Below are 20,827 nucleotides of genomic sequence, written 5' to 3'. Positions count from 1 at the left end.
CACGGCCGCCGAGCAGCGCTGGCCGATCACGGCCGGCCGCCCAGCAGCCGGACGCGCGCTGCCAGACGCAGCAGCGCTGGTCGACAGCGTCAACGCGCGCTCGCCAGGCTGCTGCCCGTGCTGCTGGCGGTCAGCGGCTCTTCGCCAGGCCGCGGCTGTCGCGAGCGCAGCGCCACCAGCAGCAGCGCGGCGCACACCAGCAGCGCAGCGCCCAGCCCCAGCAGCGCGAAGCTGCTGGCTGACATGATCGTCGGCACCGTCTCCACGATGGTGACGAACTGGGCGGCGATGTCGGGCGTCGTGTCCACGGCGTTGTCGAACCAGAGCATTGGCAGGTACACGGTCGGCACGTCGTAAAGGATCCTGCGGCGCGGAATACGCGATGTCAAACCACCGGTTACGGGAGGCGTCAGTGAACAGAGGCGCGCTCACCACAGAGCCGTTTCAATAAAGCATTAGAAAGTATAACACTAACACGCCGGAAGTACCTGTCTTGCGTGCAGATTGAAACGGTTCTAAGTTGAATCGGTTTTCCTCAGCACCGTGAACGTGGCTAGCGCACCTTATTAAATGAGTTGTGGCCTGGACCCGTGGCGTGGAAGTACAAAGTGAGAGGACATGCGGGAGTGTTCGTGGACATGTGTATGGTGAGGATCTTCGGTTCTAGCACCCAGCGAAGCTAGGATTTTACTGTAAGTCTTCAGCCGAGATGTGTGTAAAGTGGAACGTGGTATCGGTGTTCACATTCAGCGTCAAGTTGCGATTTCACCCAAAGTTTTCAGGTATTGATTCTCTTCCTTCTCTCAACAGTTCTTACAGACATTCACAAACCTGAGGTCATGACGTTTTGCTATCAGGGTCACCGTTGTCAAAACAAAATCATGCCATTTAATCCTTGACAAAAAAGAAAAGAACACAGGAAAGAAGTGGGTTGATAGAGCCTTATTGGGAGTCATCAGTTTGGTCGATATGTCACTTGACCACAATTTCGGCCTATAAGGATGATTTCGAGAGTTATAGAGATCTGAGAGTTATAGAGATCTTGACGGACCTCAGTCCGGATAACAACGTTTTCGTCCCTGAAGCGCTTGCATGGGGCCCATCATTTTGAACGATATGTGGTTGCCCATCTTTTGATCTTGTCCTGAACTTCAAACAGTGACTGAAAAAATACCCCACCACTGTGAATAACTCGGTGAGATTGGCCTGCGGAGGAGGTTTAGATGACATGGGAACTGGACGCCGAATACCAAAACAAACACGACCCTTACTTCGCGAATATTTAGCCGAGTTCTCTATACCTTGTCACAAATCCGCATGAAAGTAAGTAGCTGTTACTTTACACCAAGGTTAGCCAACATTTTAACCTGCCTTGAACTGAGAGCATAAAAGCGCAGCCGTTCAAGGTTAAAAAGGTGCAAAGTCTGCGTGCAGCGCAAAGTTCAGCACCGGGCCAATATCAGCAAGGCAACACACACTTCTCAACGGCCGCCGTCCTTGAGCGACGCTTTGAAAGAGAGCAGCCCGGTGGTGAGTGGCGCACGACCGATCGGTGAATAGGACCCGGTCGGCAGCTGCGGGGGTACAGAGCTGAGGGGGTAAAAACTGAGCGGGTCGGGTCGAGAGCTGACAGGGTGGAAAGCTGAAGGACTCGAAAGCTGAGGGAGTCGAGAGATGGCGGGGGGGGGGGTGAGAACTAAGGGGGTCGAGCGTTTAGGGGGTCGAAAGCTGAGGGACAGGAAGGGATGGGAGCTGACGGAGGCGGAAGCTGACGGGGTCGACAGCTGATAGAGGGGAAGGGAGGGGAGTCCGTTTTGGGAGCTGACGGAGGCGAAAGCTGAGGGGGTCAAGAGCTGATGGAGGGGGAGAGGAGTGGGAGTGCTTTGAGGGCTGACGGAGGCGAAAGCTGAGGGGGTCGAGAGCTGGTGGAGGGGGAGAGGGGTGGGGGTGCTTTGAGAGCTGACGGAGGCGAAAGCTGAGGACGTCGACAGAGCAGTACTCACGTCACGTCACTGTTGGGCTTGAGCAGCATGTTGATCTGGAACCGGGCGCGCACCGAGAGCGGCACCCCCGTCAGCTGTCGACAAAGCCGGCCCGCCGTCAAACACCGGCAGTGCGACACCGGACACCACGCTGGACACAGCCTCAAAGACGATCGCGGCGCACGCACGCACGCCCTTGCTCAGCGCCCCAAACAACATGGCTGGCCGACCACCTCCCAGGCCTAGGCACCGCCCAGCACAGAGTTTTTCCGACGTCCTGGAGGAGTGGTCCATCCTCCTGTTGTCGTCCGCGCAAGCCGCGGCACCGCCGCCCGGTCGCCGTCGTCACGTCCCCCCGGGACGCACAGCGCGTCCTGGGCCAACTCGCCAGAGCTGGCGGCACCACCAGCCGCGCACTCACCGGGTCCTGTGACATCACCAGCCACGCACTCACCGGCTCCAGTGACGCCACCATCCACGCACTCACCGGCTTCAGTGACGTCACCAGCCGCACATTCACTGGCTCCAGTGACATCACCGGCCGCGCACTCACCGGCTCCAGTGACGTCACCAGCCGCGCACTCACCGGCTCCAGTGACATCACCAGCCGTGCACTCACCGGCTCCAGATCGATGTGAAAGTTGTGGAGCGACTCGTTGGGCCGCTGGCCCACCGTCTGGCCGATGACGGCCGGGTCGGCGTACAGCATGTGCGGGAAGGAGACGAAGGCCGGCACGCCGAACCGACACAGCGTCTCGTTCAGCAGCCCTGCGGCCGTCAGCGGCGCGGTCACACGGACACGATCGGACGGACACGGACACCGGACGCGGACACCACCGGGCACGGTCACCATCCGACAAGGACGCCGTCAGACGAAAAACACGAGATATGGACGTCACCGCGCAACATCAACGCCGGACATCTGGGGCGTTCTCCCTCGGGCGCAGATCACTGTACGCACGGTCATCACTGGACATCGGTCACAGCCCACAAGACACCGTTTATGGCCCACAGGACACCGGCCATGGAGCATAGGACACCGACCACGCCCCACAGGACACCAGCCACGGCCCGCAAGACAGCGGTCTAGTCCACAGGACACCGGTCATGACTCACAGGACACTGGCCACGGCCCACAGGAGACCGGTCATGGCCAACAGGACACCGGTCATGGCCCACAGGGCACCGGTCACGGCCCACAGGACACCGGCCACGGCCCACAGGAGACCGGTCATGGCCAACAGGACACCGGTCATGGCCCACAGGGCACCGGTCATGGCCCACAGGGCACCGGTCACGGCCCACAGGACACCGGTCATGGCCCACAGGAGACCGGTCATGGCCCACAGGGCACCGGTCACGGCCCACAGGAGACCGGTCATGGCCAACAGGACACCGGTCACGGCCCACAGGACACCGGTCACGGCCCACAGGACACAGTCGTGATGAAGCGTAAACATGCGGCCAAGAGCCAAGAGCTTGACCAAGACCTCGCACGTTTCCCCACCTTATCATGGGCAAATATCCATCGATGGACATGGTTGATGATGCTGATCGCTGCCCGCATCACCTACTTCGTATGCAGCGCTGCGGTTTGCCATCACTTGAACCAAGAACCCCCTACTCGCAGTCGCCTGCTTCGTAAGTTACTGTCTCAGCCCTACATCCATCACGTAAGGGCTTTGCCTATTTATCATCCTTTGCATGCCAACAAGTCACCACATATGTCGGGGGCATGTCAGCGTGTTGTGTGCCAGCATTTGCACACGGTCAGGGCCTTGATGACGACACAGTCAGAAGACGGTCCCCGCCCAATCAGGCCGCGCCGCAGACGTGCCGGCATGTCACCGCGAGACGTGCCGGCACGTCACAGCGGGACGTGCGCGACACGGCGGAGCGGCACGGCTGGGACACGGCTGGTCCTAAGGGAGAGCGGGCCGGCACCGTCACACCGACGTCGTTCGTATGAACTCGATGGATTTGCGGCACGTCACCAAGTCGATGACACGTAACATACCAGGAGCACGGGTCGGAGGAAATTACGCGACAAGCGGTTGTTTTAACATCGGCGCCGTTTGTAGTAGCCCACACAGGAGGGGATGGCGCGCGCCGAGGCATACATCAAACGGGCGAGAGGATGTATGTTTGACAGGTACAGGGAGCTTTGACTAGCGTTTTAGCTGAGACACTTTTCTCGGAGACACGCGTCAGCAGTAGTCCTGGCGCAAACAACCCAGTGTCTGACCGTGAACGCCGACAGGCAAAATGTCAGCGGCTACATCGAAGGTGCAGTAATGGGAATGTCCGACTTCTGCAAATGACAGCGACAGCGCACCGACCAATCGCTGGCTTCTTTTGCAATCGGCGTCGCCTGCATCACTATGAAAGGACGGTCGAAGTCGTGGTGTGCATTAGAAAGCCGACAAACATGTCTGACGTCGCCGGGGACCTTTAAGTCCTCCGAGACGATCCTTTCAACAGACACGTAAAAGTATTCGCAACAAAACCATCATGTCGAACCGCACTCTAAGAGGCGAAACGTAGTCAGGCACATTAAAGGGACCGCACCTAAATAAAAATAGTTTCTCAACTACGTTATCAGTAATTTACGACATACCCTGTGCTAATTCTCATCACTCTATACTCTCCGTCTCATCATATTCCCTCATACTCATCATTCTCTCCGTCTCATACTCATACTCTCGTCATACTCTCATCACTCCATACTGTCCGGAGGTTTATATGTACGCTGCACAAATATCGCAAATTTTGGGCTTAAAGCGGGTTCCCTGTGGGGCGAAAATGCAGAAGTACCTTTTATTACGTAGAACGTTGGCAAAGGGGTTGTGGGTGAAGGCTAAAGAGACCGGGAGCCTTCACCTGGCTTAAAAACAAACCGAATTCGACCACTTTTTTGGCGGTCCCAATCCCTTTCCGACGAGATAGGAAATTGCATCGGATTGAGACAACTACCAGCGACGATCAATGAAGTGCAAACGACTAAGCAATAGGCCCTTGCACGGGCACACACCTGCAGGGGGGCATTCTCCGTTGCAGAAACACCAGTTGTCGGGGTTCGTATCGGGCCTGGCGAACATCATCTCATCAGCCTGGTACCTGTTACCGCCTAACTCGTATTTGGATGTCGGCTCTTTGTAGGGAACGCGGAGTGACCTGCAACATATCATAGAGCAGCAATGTTAGAGAAGAGGCTGCAGCGGCGTCTGCGCCCGACTCAGAGCAGCCAAGCCGGCTGCATCGTTGCTATCTAGCCCCTACCACACGCCATACAGGTGCAACTGTGCTCAGCGCCACAAAGGTTCGATCTTGCCACACGTTACCGCACGCCTGACCTGGACAAGACAGACCCGACTCGCACCTCTGAGCCGGCACGAGCAGGACCCCAACCAACACCCCGCCCGGCCAGCGTCACAGTACCCCACCGCGACCGCACCCCGACACCCGCCCACCAGCAAGCGGCCGTACCGGCAGATGTCCGTCGAGTACAGCTCGATGTACGTCTTGTCGAGCCGCGGGTGGAAGAGCTCGCCGGCCGAGCCGTTGACCATGTTGCAGGGCGCGTCGAACGCCGTCGTAGTGTTGGTGTTGTTCCAGAAGTGCAGGTCACCCAGCTGGGACACCGTCCGGCCCGTGTCCATGTTGAACACGCCGTCGTAGTAGTTGGTGCCGTTCCTCTGCGGACACGCGGGTTACGGTCGGTGGAGGGCGGTATGCGACTGCACGCGACGCCGACAGCAGGCCGAAACGGTACGCCGAACACCCCGCGATCCAGCTGAAGGGCCGCTGGGCGGCGGGCGACACACGTCAATGGGTTTGGTATACACGAACAGCAGAAGTAGCAGAATAACGCTGCGTCACGCAATAACATGACGTCTAGGCGCATGTCCACAAAAAAGGTGCAACAAATCAAAAGTTTTCATCTTTCCAGCGTTCAGGACATATTTGACTTAAAAAGGTTTCGTTAAAAAATCAACAATACATATCCTCCGGCAAACAAGCGCTGCCTTAAAATACCCTCAACGTTTATGCATCACGCGTAGTCTCGATACACGCAGATACAGGAGTTATAGGATGTGACATATTTCTTCGTTCGGCCACATAATGTGACTACATTCCGCACCACATACGACAGAACGGCTGTTTGCGGTACCACAAATGATACATGACCAACCTGCTTAAAATGAAACCGAGGTCCAGGAACGACACAAGTAGATAAGCACCTAAACCTGAGCCTGAGTCACTAGACCGCAAGTTTCGCAAGTGTAATTTATGTTAACAAGTTGTGATTACCAGCAGCGTCGCAAATCGCCATTACTCCCCTACTGAAGTCTCCACAACCGCCTCTGCAACCCCCCCCCCCCCCCCCCGCCAGACCGCCATCTTTGGCCAGCTGACGGTTAACCTTCTGCATTTCGGTTGGGTCGGACGACGCGCACGGTAAATTCCATGAGCCACTGTCATCGAACGAAACGGTCAAAGTTTCCATATGGCTTCCACTGTGGCTGTGGGGCACCCATCGCTCGACCAGTGACTGGAGCAGCACGAGGCCAATTGCAAAGAGGCGCTTGCATCGGTATTCACTCACAGCTGTCTAAAATGCGGCGTTTGTGTCTCACTTCACCTGCACAGCACAAGCACCCTTTGAACCGATAGTTCAGTAATAATTTTTCCACATCTTACGAAACATAAGACTACAAACTTGAATTTCAAATAGCTTCCCATTTTTCCAAGCTTTCAATCATCTTAATCTTTACGATCTGCTAAGTATTGGATGCCGGGTTCCACATTGTGGATCGCTGTCCAATACTTCTGGGGCCCTACCCAACACGAGGCGGGGGAGGCAGTTAAGGATTGAGAGGGCATGCTCCCCCCCCCCCCCCCCCACGGGATACCAAGTTTCATCCCTGCGTACAAGCGTTCCATTGTCCGACCAAAATGTCGTCCACAGCGCGTCCGTCGAGCAAGTGAGCAGCAGCCGACCTTGCTCGCGAGCTCTGACTGCGGCCGCCGCGACCCTGCCCACATCCGCGGCGGGCGCGTGGGCTCTAGTGGCGGAAGCGGTAGCGGCGGCGGCTCCAGTGACTCATTATCACGCGGTCCGACCCGGTCGCTGCCGCGCGTGCCTGTGTGTTTGTGTGGGCGGTGTGTCGGGCTAGTGGGCCGACCAGGCCGACAGGGAGCCCCGTCACCGGCCACGGCCGTCAGGTCCGTCGTCGTAACGGCCTCCAAGTGGGCGATACCGCCCGTCAGCTGCTAGTGTCGGCTGAAGTGGGGCGAAGACAGTCGAGTGGAGATGGAGCGGCTAAGAGCACTGTCCTCCACAAAACCCAACGACCCTTCACTGTCACAATTCCGCGGTTGGCAACCCAATGCATCCGGCGCATGGCCGATAGCGCAAACACAGTCTTCGTGCTCGGGGTGAGAACACCCACGAGAACAACGTCCATATCCACACGAGCGCACTGACCGTTGTCGTCGACCTGACGACGGCAACAACCCTGTCCCCTGAAACCCTGCCGCCAACGGCACCGTTGTCTGCCGCCGCCGTCTCAGACATCCACATCAGTCGCCCCGCTGGCGACTGCCAGGTCGCGCCAGCACAGCACGATCAATCACCACCCGCCAGCCGGGACACACAGCAGCCGCCCAGCTGGCGACGCGCCGACTGCCAGGTCGCGTCGGCACAGCACAATCAATCACCACCCGCCGGCCGAGACACACAGCAGCCACGGCGTGGCGTCACCAACCGCCGCAGCCTGGTGGCGACCCGTCACAGGCAGGCGTGACGCGTGACGTGCTTCGCGGGTGAAGAGAGGACACGCTGCGAGCTAAGTCACCAAATTAATGGAATTTTTATCACGCGGGTGAAGAGAGGCCACGCTCCGAGCTAAGTCACCACATTAATCGAATTTATTATCACGTGCATGGGTACTGTAAACGCTTTGACTGCGTGGTAATATAGTGCTGATATTCGAATCACTTCAACGTGAAAAATGCATTAAGGTAATTTTGTGCGCAATTTTCCCTTCAACATCATAATTCCCTGAATTAGTGGCTCTCCATGCGCTAAACTTCGCGGCACCGTGCGCCGAACTCCAAAAGCTGAACTTTACGGCGCACGTGCGCGCCGAGATTTCGGCCACGATGTCGCTGCCGCGCCGGACATGTTCGGCGGAACGTGTATTTTTCCAGTCTAGGCGGGATGGCCTTAATGCGTCAGTATCGTGCCTTGATGCGTCAGTATCGCGCCTTGATACGTGAGCATCGTGCCTTGATGCGTCAGTTTCGTGCTTTGACGCGTCAGTATTGTGCCATCAGTGTCACGGATTGACATCTGCGGTGTTCACCGCAATTAATTACTTTCGATGGCAAGCTAATCAAATATTCCTCCGCTCGCTCCCCTCCTCCGCAGGCGCCCGCCGCACAGTCGCAGCGAGCCGTGGGGAGGGTGGACCCTCTGCTAGTGCACTGCCGCCTCAAGCCCGCTCCCGCATGGTACATAGTCAAAACTCGCTACCAGGCAAGGGACGCCGTTCCTGGGCTGTTTCCAAATATCACCCCCCGATCGCTTCGCCAAGCGACAGTGTCCCCAGAGACGGGTCATGAAGAGCACGTTTTTCACTGAGAGCTGTGCTTGCTATGGCGAAGCTGAGCTATGGCGCCTTAATTATGTACTTAACATTATGAACTATTTCTCCAGAGCTACCAAGGACGCCTCCAGTCCGTTGTACTCCTTTACGTGCTCTTAAAATCGGCAGTTGGTGTACACTCCAGCCGCCCGTTGTGCATTTTTGCGTGCTCTCCAAGTCGGGACTTTGTATACAACCGAACGCCTACTGCAGACAGTGCTCCCATCTAGCTGGATGGAAATCGACTGAGGTCTGACCAGCGCTCCCAGCGTCGATTCCTCCTGCGGCCACTGATAACCGAATTCATGACGGCACACATGACTGTATGTGTGTCAGTCATGACATGACATGACAGACAGTCATGACATGACTACAGGAGCACGGCTTTCCTTCGTGCTTGGGAAACAACTTAGCAAATTACCGGCTCACTACGCTCGGCCTCTGCATAGTCATTCTGAGCAGGCAGCGACTTCCTGTGAGAGCCAACCGTACTTATGTTTTCTTTTAATTATGACGTCTCCGACGCCACCAAACGCGCAAGGGTAGAGACACCGAAGCGGACCATACGCGAGTATAAGCGATAACTTTTGGACCAGTCTCAGCAAGCTGCTGACCGGGACTTCCATGAAAAAACCAAAAGTTCAAACAAATTAGACTTTCTGTTTACTCGCCCCCAAACAGCTTTGTAAACGGGCGCATACAAAAAGAAGCCCACTCGGAGTTATTGCGTCATCCAGCACGAGTCTGCTACCGCGCAACCACGTTCAACTATGTACGCAGTCAGATTAAGAATATGAAACACAGTGGTATTCTACTGCACTATCGTCATCTCTGCTGACGTAAGGTCACGCCAGCTCAGATCAGGTCACGTTGCACGCTGTACCTACCACGTTGCTCAAAAACGTGTCCCACTCTCCAATCAGCACAGGGCTAAGCTGTTGACGGTTGTTGCCAGGCAACGTGCGACCACACAACTGTATCCCGAGTGATGGTCATGAGCCTCCACCAGGCCAGGTGACGGCTCCCATACGAAGAATCCGACAAATCAAGATAACTGATTGTGCGTTTATCTTCGACAAACGGAAACTCACGCCGTAAAACCAACCGAACTTGTCGAACGGTATGGAGATGTTGACCAGGTACTTGAGCACGGACGCGGCATCCAGTAGCGGGTCGTCGTAGCCGTCGAACAGGAACTCACGCACCGTGCGCGTTACGAATGGTTTTGTATCCACGGAGTTCACCATCTCGTTGAACATGACCTTCATGAAGTCGTTCAGGTCCCGGATCAGGGCGGCGGCCGCCTGCAGCGAGAGATGCGTGTCTCGGGTCAGGGTGAGAGCGACCCCAGTACGACAGGCGCGTGTCTCGGGTCAGGGGTGAGTGAGGCCCCAGCGCAAGAAGTGCGTACCTCGGGTCACGGGTGAGCCCGGCCCGAGTACGACAGGCGCGTGTCTCGGGTCACGGGTGAGCGAGACCCTAACACAAGCGCGTGCTAACACAAGGTCAGGGGTGAGCCCGGCCCCGTTCGGGGCACCAGTGGCGGGCGACGGTCGCGGAGAAACGCCTCGAATCCAAATATTACGGAGGCGTGGGGAGAGGGCACGCAGTAAAGCACAGGGGCTCGCAGACCTCAGCCGGCTGAAGCAGGCCTACGATCATGCCGGAAATGTGGAGCATAGCTGCATGGACGGCGTGCTGAAGCGCCATGTTAGGCGCATTTCCGGAATACAAATGCCAGCATACCGTTTGTTTTGGTAAAACAGTATGCCATCGGTGAGCTGAGCGTTGCGAGCTGCCCCTGCTCGGCTGTCCGCGGATATCATCTGATCAACTGGGCATATCGGGGGCGATGCTGTAGGACAGGTCAGCCATGCGTCGTGTGCTTCGGTGGGAAAATTTCAGAAGCTCTCACAAAGCCGCTGACATTAATTACTAAGCGCATGTACCGAGCAGTGCAAATATGCTAATTACTTCTTGGTGTTTACATATATCACGCATTTCACATGTATCTCTCGACGTGTGAAAATGCCTCCGAGACGATGAAGTACTGGCCTGCGCGGACGGGCGGCGTGGGAATACAAATGAAACATATGCCGTGTCGGCTGAGAACACGCATGCTGCAGACCGCACGGGCTGATTTCACCGCGCACCCTACTCGGCATCCCACTGGCTACCGTTCCGGGATGAGTGGGTGAATGGGATTTAATTGGAGCCGAAATGCAGCACCGGCGGACAACCTCACAGTGTGGTGTGTCCGGTTCCGCAGACACCTTGTGAAGAGTGCAAGTTCAGCCACGAGCAAAAAACCGATCAGACTTCGGTGACGAGGCAGGTTTTATGCACCACACCATGGCAACAGGACTTCTCTTATCTTATGGGTCCTCGTCCGGCGTTCAGTGAAAAAGAATAGTTAAGTTTTTATACCTACAACGTTATGGCAGCTCTTGCCGATATCTCGCGGGCCGGGCAGACGGGACCTGCTGAGCGCGGTTGGCCGCACCGCACCACCACCGGTGGCACCAGCTCACCAGCAACGGCACGTTGAGCGTGGTGATGTTGTCGTCCCGGCTGCCGACCGACATGTCCGGCTCGAAGTGCCACGTCTTGATCTGCATGTACGTCACCGTGCCGTTGTCGTTCCAGGTCATGTTCACCTTCAGGTGCTTCTCGCTGTGACGGGGGGTTCGGCTCGTCAGCGGCGGGACAACATCAGCAGCTGGCGGGCCCGCGGCTCGCCACCAGCGGCGCCGGCTCGCGCATGTCCGGTCCGGCCGCCGGGACGCGACGCCCGCCCTGTCAGCAGGCCGGCGGCTGGGCTCAGGTGCCCGCCGGCCGGCCGGACCGAGCGTCGCGGCGGCGCCAGCCGGGAGCCGCCCATCACACAGGGGTCGTGCGGGGACGGCAGCGCAGCCCGGGGGAGTGGTATCTCGGCCGCCGCTATGACATCGTACCGTCTTGTTTCGAGAGATCGCGCCGGCCGAAAAGACAAAAATATCTTGCGTTATGAGCATGGAAACCAATCGTTCCCGGATATACATCGCGCCTTTATTTTCGCCAACCATGTACTATTTCAGTTGTAATATTCTCGCACAGTTTTGGTTTCAACATGGACACTGCTGAAGGCTGCTTCTACCGCGTGCATGCACTGAGGTTCAATGCTCGTGGCAGTGCTATTGCCACGTTGATTCCATTTCCACGTATACGCCATACTGACATGTCGTCAAGGTCATTTAGAGGGTTTACCACCACCATACGCAGCGGCTATCACCAGAGAAAAAGGGCATCTTAAATATACAATCGCGCTTGGCCATGCACTCTACATTTTGTATTTTTAAAGAGTAATACCAGTCGCATTACGAGAGATAAAGCCTGGCATGGGCACGGCTCACAAAATACATCTACTGCGGTCCAGGAACAAGACCATTATTTTTCCTGTACATATGACACGCTATTAAGAGGCAACAGGAACAAAGCTTAAGCTGCGCTGCAAGTACGCCAGGATTGTCTCATCCGGCACGACTGGCTTTGCAGGAACCGGCCGGAGAAGCCAAGGCCGGCCAGGCTCATGCCGCTCGGCCGGCGAGACTCCGAATCACGCCTGCAATCTTGAGTCAAATCTTACCTTTGAAATCCGAAATTCCCCTGCGATAAAGTCTCACGAGAGGTACATATGAAACACCGCCCAGACATTTCCCAGCAGCACTGGTGTTGTGTTCCTGACACGCGAGCCTCGCCCGACGGTCGTCATTCGCGAGCCTTCGCCGGACGAGACAGCCTCACAGTCTACTGCCTCCAGCTCCACGCATCCTAAACCGACATTCTTCCCTTGGCTCCAGACGGAACAGCAGCGGACTTTCCCCTGTCAGTGTACGGGTCGGTGGGGAGACCGTGCGGGAGGGCCTGGCCGTAAAGAACCTTGTGTGTGGTATTTGACCACCACCTGAGCTGGGACGCCCACGTCAGTGATACCGTCCGTAAGCGCAACGGCCCCCTGATCGGTCTACGCCACTCGAGACGTTTCCTTACACAAAGAGTGACGCTGACCATCGTGCTGCGTCTCGTTATCCCGTGCGCGAGGTACTGCGTTGCAGTTTTTGGCCAGGGTCAGCTGTTAACGCCACTAGACTGCGGATAGTCGCTTACTTCGCTGTCAGCTTAGTTACTGATCCCCAAAAGCATGACCATGTGTCTCGCACGGAATGTCCTGCACCTTGCCACGCCTAGCCAAATGTGCGGTGTGCAAACTGTTATCGCTGCGCTCAAAGCCCGTGACCGAGAGGGCCTGCGGATCTTACTTGTTTGCAGCACACGCCGGTGCGCGGACCTGTGATTGGTCTAACCGCAAATCTAACTCACTCCTATCGAAGAGTACAGCGTTCTCAGCAGTCGATAGAGAAGATCGTCGTTCCCTGTGCTCACGGCAAGGTGGGCGGCGTACGAGTGTATAACGCACGTGTCCGGTTCGGTCCTGGCGGGAAATATAAGAGCAACACTTGAGCAGAATTTATTAATCGAAGCTCCATCGACCTACGTCTCTCATGAATAAAGGATCGTGCTGCACTTTTCGGGAACCTAAGATGACATTTTGGGATGATGCAGGAGGTGACTGGGAGACGGAGAAGTGCCAAATCCAAACGTGAGTTACGAGCCAAATGTGACAATTGGACACCAGCCCAGTTCACCGGCCTTGTGTGACTTCGTCACATCCGTCAAAATCACAATATCGTACCCCAATACAGCGCTGCGTTAGTGGCGCAATATGCAGCCTACAAGACTTATCAGCTAAAATTTAAACTGCCTGAAATTGCCACAAACGACCGAATAAGAGGGCCAAATGCTTGCTTCATTTTACTATGCCTCAGATATGAGGAGGTAACAGGAGCGTGGTGTCAAGTGTGACATGAAGGTTTTGAGTGGCGCTGACATGTTCCGGCCCCGTTACATTAATTTAATATTTTACGACGCTTCGTTAAATTCATTTAATATTTACGAGGTTCTGTGACATGCCTGTAATATTTGATCGTCAAATACAAATGATACACTTTAAAAGGTTACTTAATGAAGGTTTTTTTAAAGGACATCAGCCATTTCGGGAGCCACTATCTCAGGACGCATACCCAAAACTACATGCGCACGCTTTATGAGACAACAACCATTTCGAGGCGCCCCAGACTCCGTGTGTTTTGCACGCAAGCCCTTTCACATTGGTAAACGTGGTCCTCTTGTCCACATTCCTGTCTATCTCACTGACAGCTGCAGAAGAGTGACTGACGGAGACCGCACTCGCCGACGGTCCGCTGACGGAGACTGCGTATGCCCCCTTTGTTGACCGCATACGCCCACAGACATACCGGGTGACAGTTGCCGTTAGCTGAGACCAGGCTGGAAGCATCCGATGCCAAAACGTGAACCAAATGCGTAAAACCAAATGCGCACCGACATCCTGCAGTGCATAACATTTTCCCCTATAAAGCTTGGCCACAGCTGTGGACACACTACCAACACTAAGCATTAATAATGCTCATGGAACCACTGAAAAGTATTTGTCATACGCTGTACGTACCTACATACTCTGCAAACAGTCCTCTTCACAGCAACAATCATGGCCGACCTGTAGGCCTCTATCTCGGCCAACGCTTGAGCTCGCGGTCCTGTAACGTTGCTACTTTTGGCGCGCGCGTTTGGAAAGACACTAATCTACAGCGCATAAAGCCACGGCCAGAGACCGCGTACGATTGGGTGCTCCGGAGATAGTTTAGGACTACAGTTTTCAATACAATTCGGCTACTACAGACTGCCGCAATGCTCTCCAGTACAGTAACTTTGAAACCCAGTTCGTTAGCTATTTCGTGGAGATTTTGTGCACCCACGTAAACTTATTCAACGTTTAAGTGATGCAATCGATGCCAATCTGGCAACATGAAAATCAGGACGATCACTCTTTTAACTACAATCCTTAAGATTTAGGGAACGAATCTTAGAAACCAGATCTCATATCTTAAACGGGGCGCGTCTATCTAGTGATATCTACAGTCAAATATCGAGCTAAAAGGTAAGAGTGCCTCCTCCAGTCATTTTTAAAGGTGTGTCCCATCTTTTTTGTACTTCTCACTTAATTTTACATCGCACGCGTTCGATTCGGTCAGTAATATCAGTTTTCTCGAAATCCTCTTGAATAGCTCAGAGTTTTAATTTGAAGTAACCGCCGACCCTGCGGAAGAAATTTCATTGGACTCCCTACATTCCATTTACGTTGCTTTTTCCGACGGCGTGTTCTATCATGATTGCAGCACACTAATGTGTCAAATTATTTGCGTAATGAATGTTACAAAGCTTGCAACACTGTTTAAACACAAATATAAGCGAACATGAGGCCGTTATCCCGTGAAGTAAACGAGACGTTATACCATGGCCGTAATTTCTATCATACACAGTTTACAGTAGTGTTTCTTTTTGAGGCGCACTTTGGCTTTGGGAATGGGAGTATCACATCATCCACGTCACGCAATGGTTCAAACTTCAACCCCTGCGTTTCTCGGTAACAAGCCCTTACCCTCTGGGCCAACTACAAATGTTCTTTCATTCGCGCCGGTAGAGGTGAAGGCGTATTTAATCCGGTGGACATCAATAAGCCACTGGTGGAGAAAATCTACTGCAAAGTTACCAATTGAGAGGAGTTTTTTTTCGCTGGGCTGCCAGACCCGCGAAATACCGCACGTAAACAACATACATTTCTACGGGTGCGTGACGGATGACAGCCAGAGCCCTATAATAACAGCGCAACAGCACGGTAGCAGCGCCGACGGAAGAGTTTTGAGGTCAACTCGAAGATAAGCAGGCAGCGATGCTGAGCGAGATGAGCGGATTACATAGTCGTACTTCTAGTACTTTCAAGCGTGTGGCTCTGGCCAGATTACCACAACCGGATTCCCTCAAACTAACTGTTCAGAGTTTGAAATAAAAGGTGGTCTTGCCTATCACGGTCAAAAATGATGAGCGACAGTGAAAAGAGTGAATAAAATAGCGCGTAATACCTCCTATAACACATAGAACCCATATATCCTGACTGATCAAAAACAAACCTGCAGACACTATAGGGGTGTAGTTTTGCAAAATTAGTTGGTGGCGGTGAGCTGAACAGTGAAAATAACCCTATTACCACCAAATTACGACAACAAATAACTTTATAACGGATTTAGCCCGTTCCCTTGTCAAAGTTTTTGTGTGTGGGGGGGGGGGGGGCGGCGAGTGGGTATACCACATGTGTGGGACCTTTGCGTTTCTGATGTCAGCACATCCGTGATGAACAGGACGTCGCAGCACTCGTGCTGCCACAAAATGCAGATAACATAACAGTGGAGTGTTTCATAAAAAGGTGTTGACTAGGGTGACTGAGCAGTTAAAATGTATGAGATCTTCCTCAAAAGTACGCCGCCAAGCGAGTTTTCCACGGATTTGCCCACTTGCTTCGCAAAGTTGGGGAGGCTGGAGTTTAAGTTTGGGGGACTACTATTGATAAGGAAACTACAACCCGGCAAGCTGAGGTTGTTAGTTCAATGGTTACGAACTCAGTGCACGTGAACATGACTTGTGACATGAAAGAGAGAACGCAAGTCACTAGTGAGAGAAATGACGAATGATAGCGCCCTGCCCTGATACGCCATTTTTTGTGAAGCGGACTGATAGCAGGGGTGGATACTCCGCCCCCCCCCCCCCCGCTGCCGTTTCCAAACTTAGAAGGATAAAGTCTAGCGTAAAACGGCCGAAGATTGGTCTCGACGAGATGGCTCGATTGGTGAAACTTTGTTGTTGGTAGGCCGACATTTGACCTAATTATGTCGGGTCATAGGTCACATTTTCCGCAGCATCGAGCGTGTTCAGCTTTACATGGTCATAGTTACCAGATCATGTCCTATAGCGGCAGGAACCACAAACAGGCGTGTTTATTGTGCAGTTCTGATTATAACGGCGGGTAGTTTCATGTGTTTTAGCACGTGCTTTTGACGTAGGGCTCCGTTAATGCACCAGTGCAGACCCAGCGTGTGCGGTCCACGACATCGTCGATTGTCACCCACCACCCGCGCCGGCCGAAGACAGCCGTGGAGCGTTACACTGTGTTGTACTGTAGCTCGATTTAGACCACATCCTCTTGCACTTGAAGTCAGCGTGGGAGAAGGAAACGCTGGACGCTTACCGGTTCATCGGTGGCGCACCCATGGGTCGGACTGTTTCAAGATCTGCTTGTAGGTTGTAACTGGTACATTCATCTACATTGTGCGGTGAGTTTCACGTCTTTCTCTGCTCTAGTTACTGATACCTCACATCAAACTGTGAATCGCACGACAGCACGATTGCCTGTATGCATCAACCCACAGTTTCGCCAGTAAGATTGTCCGTTTTCGTCCTCCTTCAGTATCGCTTAGCATCGTGTCGACGTGACGCCCAAGTGCCAAGACGGCAGCCTGGTTCTAACCATGTTCTTCAGCTCTTTGACGATGGCTGCAAGGACATAAACCCGCCAGAAGTGTTGCTGGGCGGGTCAGTCCCGATCGGCGCGGGCCGCGGAAGCTACCCAATGCCCGGTTAGTTGGCCCTCGGACTCGCTTGGCCGGCTGCTTTGATGGCAAATACTGTTGCGGTCTGATGGAAGGCTGCGCTGTACGGTGCCACCTATGATGCCTGGAGCACCACTCTCAACCGTGGTGATACTTATTGTCAAATCTCGTTCATTTTCTCTAGACTTCTGCAACACAAAGCCCTTTTGCTTTCCGTTCACAAACGCAGTTATTAACAGAGGTAGAGACAGGGAGCGATCGCGTGCCTGCGATCAAGATAAATGCACGTCGTTGCGACGCGTAAAATCCCCATGTACTTGTGTGGCGCGCAAGGTTCCATGACTTGAGAGCACTTCAAATAGGACCTTTCTCCCGCACATGCGTTTGCCAGGGACCTTGTACCCCTCAGAAAAAAGCCCGCAGCAGCTCTCCACCAAATCGACGTCGCTCGACAATCACCGACAGTGACCCGCCTGAGCACTCGAGACCCGGCCGGTGGAGTGGGCGCTTTCATGAGCACTCATTCGGGGCCTGATCCCACTGCTGCCTGCGGGTACTAAGTCGAGACCTGTGACGCTCGAAGTGACCCTCCACAGGAACCCAGGTTGCAAGTTCGAGCACGGACATGCCGCCCATCACGCAAAAACATTATTGAAACCAACGCTGAGTCAACATCGCCGGCACTGCTGACGAAACATGAGACGACGAACTCACCCCCATATGAAGTGGACAAGTATAGCGTGAATGGCCTCGCTACACAAGGCAACGTCTACCACCCTACTATTGATACACGTTGCCACGCATGACAACGATATAGAACTGGAAGAACTACGGCTTTCTTCCATGGGGCAATCCTGCAAGCTACTAGCTTGGACTTCCTATGATAAGACGGTAATCAAGGCAGATATAATGCAAGGGCATTAATCGGAATAGTTGGATTTGGTTTTAAGACTGAAAATTGGTCCGACCTGGATCTCAAAACACGACACCGCCAGACATTCATCTTCAAGGAAACTATGGGCAAACCATAACATATGATCGCATAATTTACGGACAAGTCTCACCTCACCTACCAAGGATTTCTGACACAAAACAGGCCAGCCCGTCCCACTGCAGCGTTGAATGACAGCTGACCAGTTAGTGGGCTCACGCGCCCCTCCAAGGTACCGCATTACGGTCCGCTACCCGGCTCGGACACTCCTGGCAGCGGACAGCTCCAGAGCTGAGTAGCCGAGACCATGCACGGCGCCATACTGTGATGGGCAATGCCAAGCTGGACACCGGGGCGCGCTGCGGTTCTGTTCCGGCTGAATCCCTGCTCCAACAATTCTTACGGTTGCCGTATTTATTAACGGATGCAGTGCTTTCCTGTACACCACATTCTCGGTCTTACCCTCCTGGAGCAGGATGACCTGGTCGGCGGCCGTTCATTTTGGAGCTGCCAACATAAAACTGAACCCGGAAGAACACTGGCTCAGCCATGTTAAGATCCGTCACCTTCAGGGATTGGTCTTGACTCTTGCTCATAGTAATGGTGTAGGTCTGGTTGACACGACTTTGGATCCGTTTGAGTTTTAAGCGCACGTTAGACGAGATTTCCGGGATTCTCGAGATGAAGACCCTGGCACCCCTGGTCTCGCCTGTCGCGGTGGTCGCCAGTCCAAAGTTTGGGGATCCACTTTCGTACGAGCATGAGTGCCTTGATTGAACACAAGTTGTGTGATGGCATTCCTGATCGCTCTCGGTTGCCCGAAGTTCCAATGGATATTGCAAAGCTTCCTCTGGGTGTGGGCCAGTGTTCACCGACTTGCAGATCCTTGTCTCTCGACGATGCTCCCATATTATCAGCGGCAAAGTCCTTCGGCGCTAGGACGACCTACTGAGCCAGGCCGGACCAGTCGGATCACTGAGCCGGGTCGCACCTTAGTGCCGTTCTTCCAGGTCCGGAAGACCTTGGCCAGGAAGCCGTTTACAAATTCGACGTTTTCGCCAGAAGGAAGCTCGGTTTGTCTGTCTAGTCTCGGGATCTGGCCTGTGCCAACTCGTAGTTGTTGGATGATGAACTGTCCTACTATTTATTTGTTTTGGTGCATATATCGTGGTGGCGAGATACTTAGTGCTGCTCTTTTCGCTACTTATATTCGTCACGCTGTGATCCCAGTGACGCCACGGATCAACAATCTTGTAGGAATCCCTTTTTGGAACCATCCTTAATCTCAGTGGGTTCTTCTGATCGCTGTATGCCGGTGTTAACTCCAGCCGGCTCTTCACAACAGGCCGAAACGAAATCAATGAGCACACGGCAGCCGATATTGCCCGCTTCTCTAAGTTTGAAATGACGCGGAGTCGACCGTCGCCAATGCTTACCCATGGGGCGGGTTTCATCGAACCGCGCCACGCATGGTAGCCCGGCGGGCACCGAAGTGTGACATAACCCTTTTCCTCGCCACGCTGATTTAATTCAAATCAGTTGAGGTTTCGCGGGCTAGCGCCGACCGTTCTCGAGTTTTTAGAGAGCAAACGACAGAATTTCTCATGCATTATGTACGATGTGCTACTTGTGCAATCTAATGCTTTTAATGCAACACTACACATCACACAAAAGTTGTAGCATTAGTGGTGGATGCATGATTAAAATCTGATATGGAGATAACAAAATATTGTCAGTCACATTGAACACAAGTGCATTCGCCAGCCACGTGATCACATGCGTGTACGCACGCATAGGGCACGCCGCAGCATCGTGTCAGTAAGCGGCACTCACCTGTACACGTATGGCCCCAGCTCCTCCAGAATTGGTTTCGCCTTTTTACCAATGACGTCATCAGCATTCGTGACGTTCCAGAAGTAGAACTTCATGTAGATGGGGACGTCCATCGTGTGCCAGAAGCTGTAGCCCTCCGACGATGGTGTCAGCTCCAGCTTCTACGCAAGTACCAAACACGAGCGATGAAAACGAAACAGTTCCAAAACATGTGTGGAGCTACAATAAATTAGTGTTATCTGAAAAACTTGAAAAATGAGACATTTATAGACTACCGCCATGCGTGAAAGGTGCCCCACCGCACATCCATAAACTGCGGAAGACAGTACAAGGATGTGCGGTGCGGCACACACGAGCGGCGCCGGGTGCCTCCAGCTAGCGCAGCATTTTGAAGCGTTCCGACTGCAGACGCTTCTTACACACCAAACGTCATCAAACGCACTCTCTTGCACAGCAGGCTTCTCATGCAGCCCTCGCTTGCACCAACGTAACATATATCCGTTCATACAGATGAACGGACAAGATATGAGCCGCGAACGCCGGGAGCGTAATACCAGCTAGCGAGGAAAACCAGACCCCGCGAATAGCACGCCAAGCCGGCTGGCTTAGTCATACATGCAACAACGAGGAAGATGGCACACGCACCGCGCCCTGTCGCCAACAGGGCGCGCGCACAATTCCCCCGCCAGTGGACAGAGCCGGTTGTCTGATGTGATCGCGCCGCACGACAGCGCGGCCCACACGACAGTCAGCTCGGCTGCCCGCTCCGCCGCCCAGGGGCTCCGGTCACCGCCATGACCCTGCCGTGGAGAGACAATGGGGGGGGGGGGAGGGGGAAGGGCAACCCATCCCATCAAGCCTGGAGTTTGGCTC

General features: G+C 54.1%; 1 protein-coding gene across 1 annotated transcript; it reads right to left on the bottom strand.

Annotated features, from left to right (window-relative positions):
- Window positions 1–74: 74 nt before the first annotated feature.
- Window positions 75–20,111, bottom strand: LOC119091767 (protein croquemort). Its single transcript, XM_037214636.1, has 8 exons — window positions 19,955–20,111; window positions 11,164–11,305; window positions 9,724–9,936; window positions 5,469–5,677; window positions 5,014–5,156; window positions 2,602–2,750; window positions 2,004–2,077; window positions 75–363 (listed from the first exon to the last, which is right to left on the bottom strand). Exons 1-8 carry the CDS (start codon window positions 20,065–20,067, stop codon window positions 90–92), a joined length of 1,317 nt encoding a protein of 438 aa, XP_037070531.1. The 5' UTR covers window positions 20,068–20,111; the 3' UTR covers window positions 75–89.
- Window positions 20,112–20,827: the final 716 nt, after the last annotated feature.

The sequence above is a fragment of the Pollicipes pollicipes genome, unplaced genomic scaffold (assembly GCF_011947565.3).
Source record: "Pollicipes pollicipes isolate AB1234 unplaced genomic scaffold, Ppol_2.1 Scaffold_3447;HRSCAF=4054_pilon_pilon_pilon, whole genome shotgun sequence".
NCBI lineage: Eukaryota > Metazoa > Arthropoda > Thecostraca > Pollicipedomorpha > Pollicipedidae > Pollicipes > Pollicipes pollicipes.
The sequence above is the reverse complement of the archived record's forward strand: the minus strand, read 5'-3'. Positions and strand labels throughout refer to the sequence as shown.

What these genes read in the sequence shown, in the direction of transcription:
- LOC119091767 (XM_037214636.1), bottom strand. Translation starts at nt 20,067, where the DNA reads ATGGACGTCCCCATCTACATGAAGTTCTACTTCTGGAACGTCACGAAT. An exon ending in TACTCGACGGACATCTGCCG is followed by an intron (nt 5,157 to 5,468) that starts GTACGGCCGCTT and finishes GATATGTTGCAG; the next exon opens with GTCACTCCGCGTTCCCTACA. An exon ending in TTCACATCGATCTGGAGCCG is followed by an intron (nt 2,078 to 2,601) that starts GTGAGTGCACGG and finishes CTTTGTCGACAG; the next exon opens with CTGACGGGGGTGCCGCTCTC.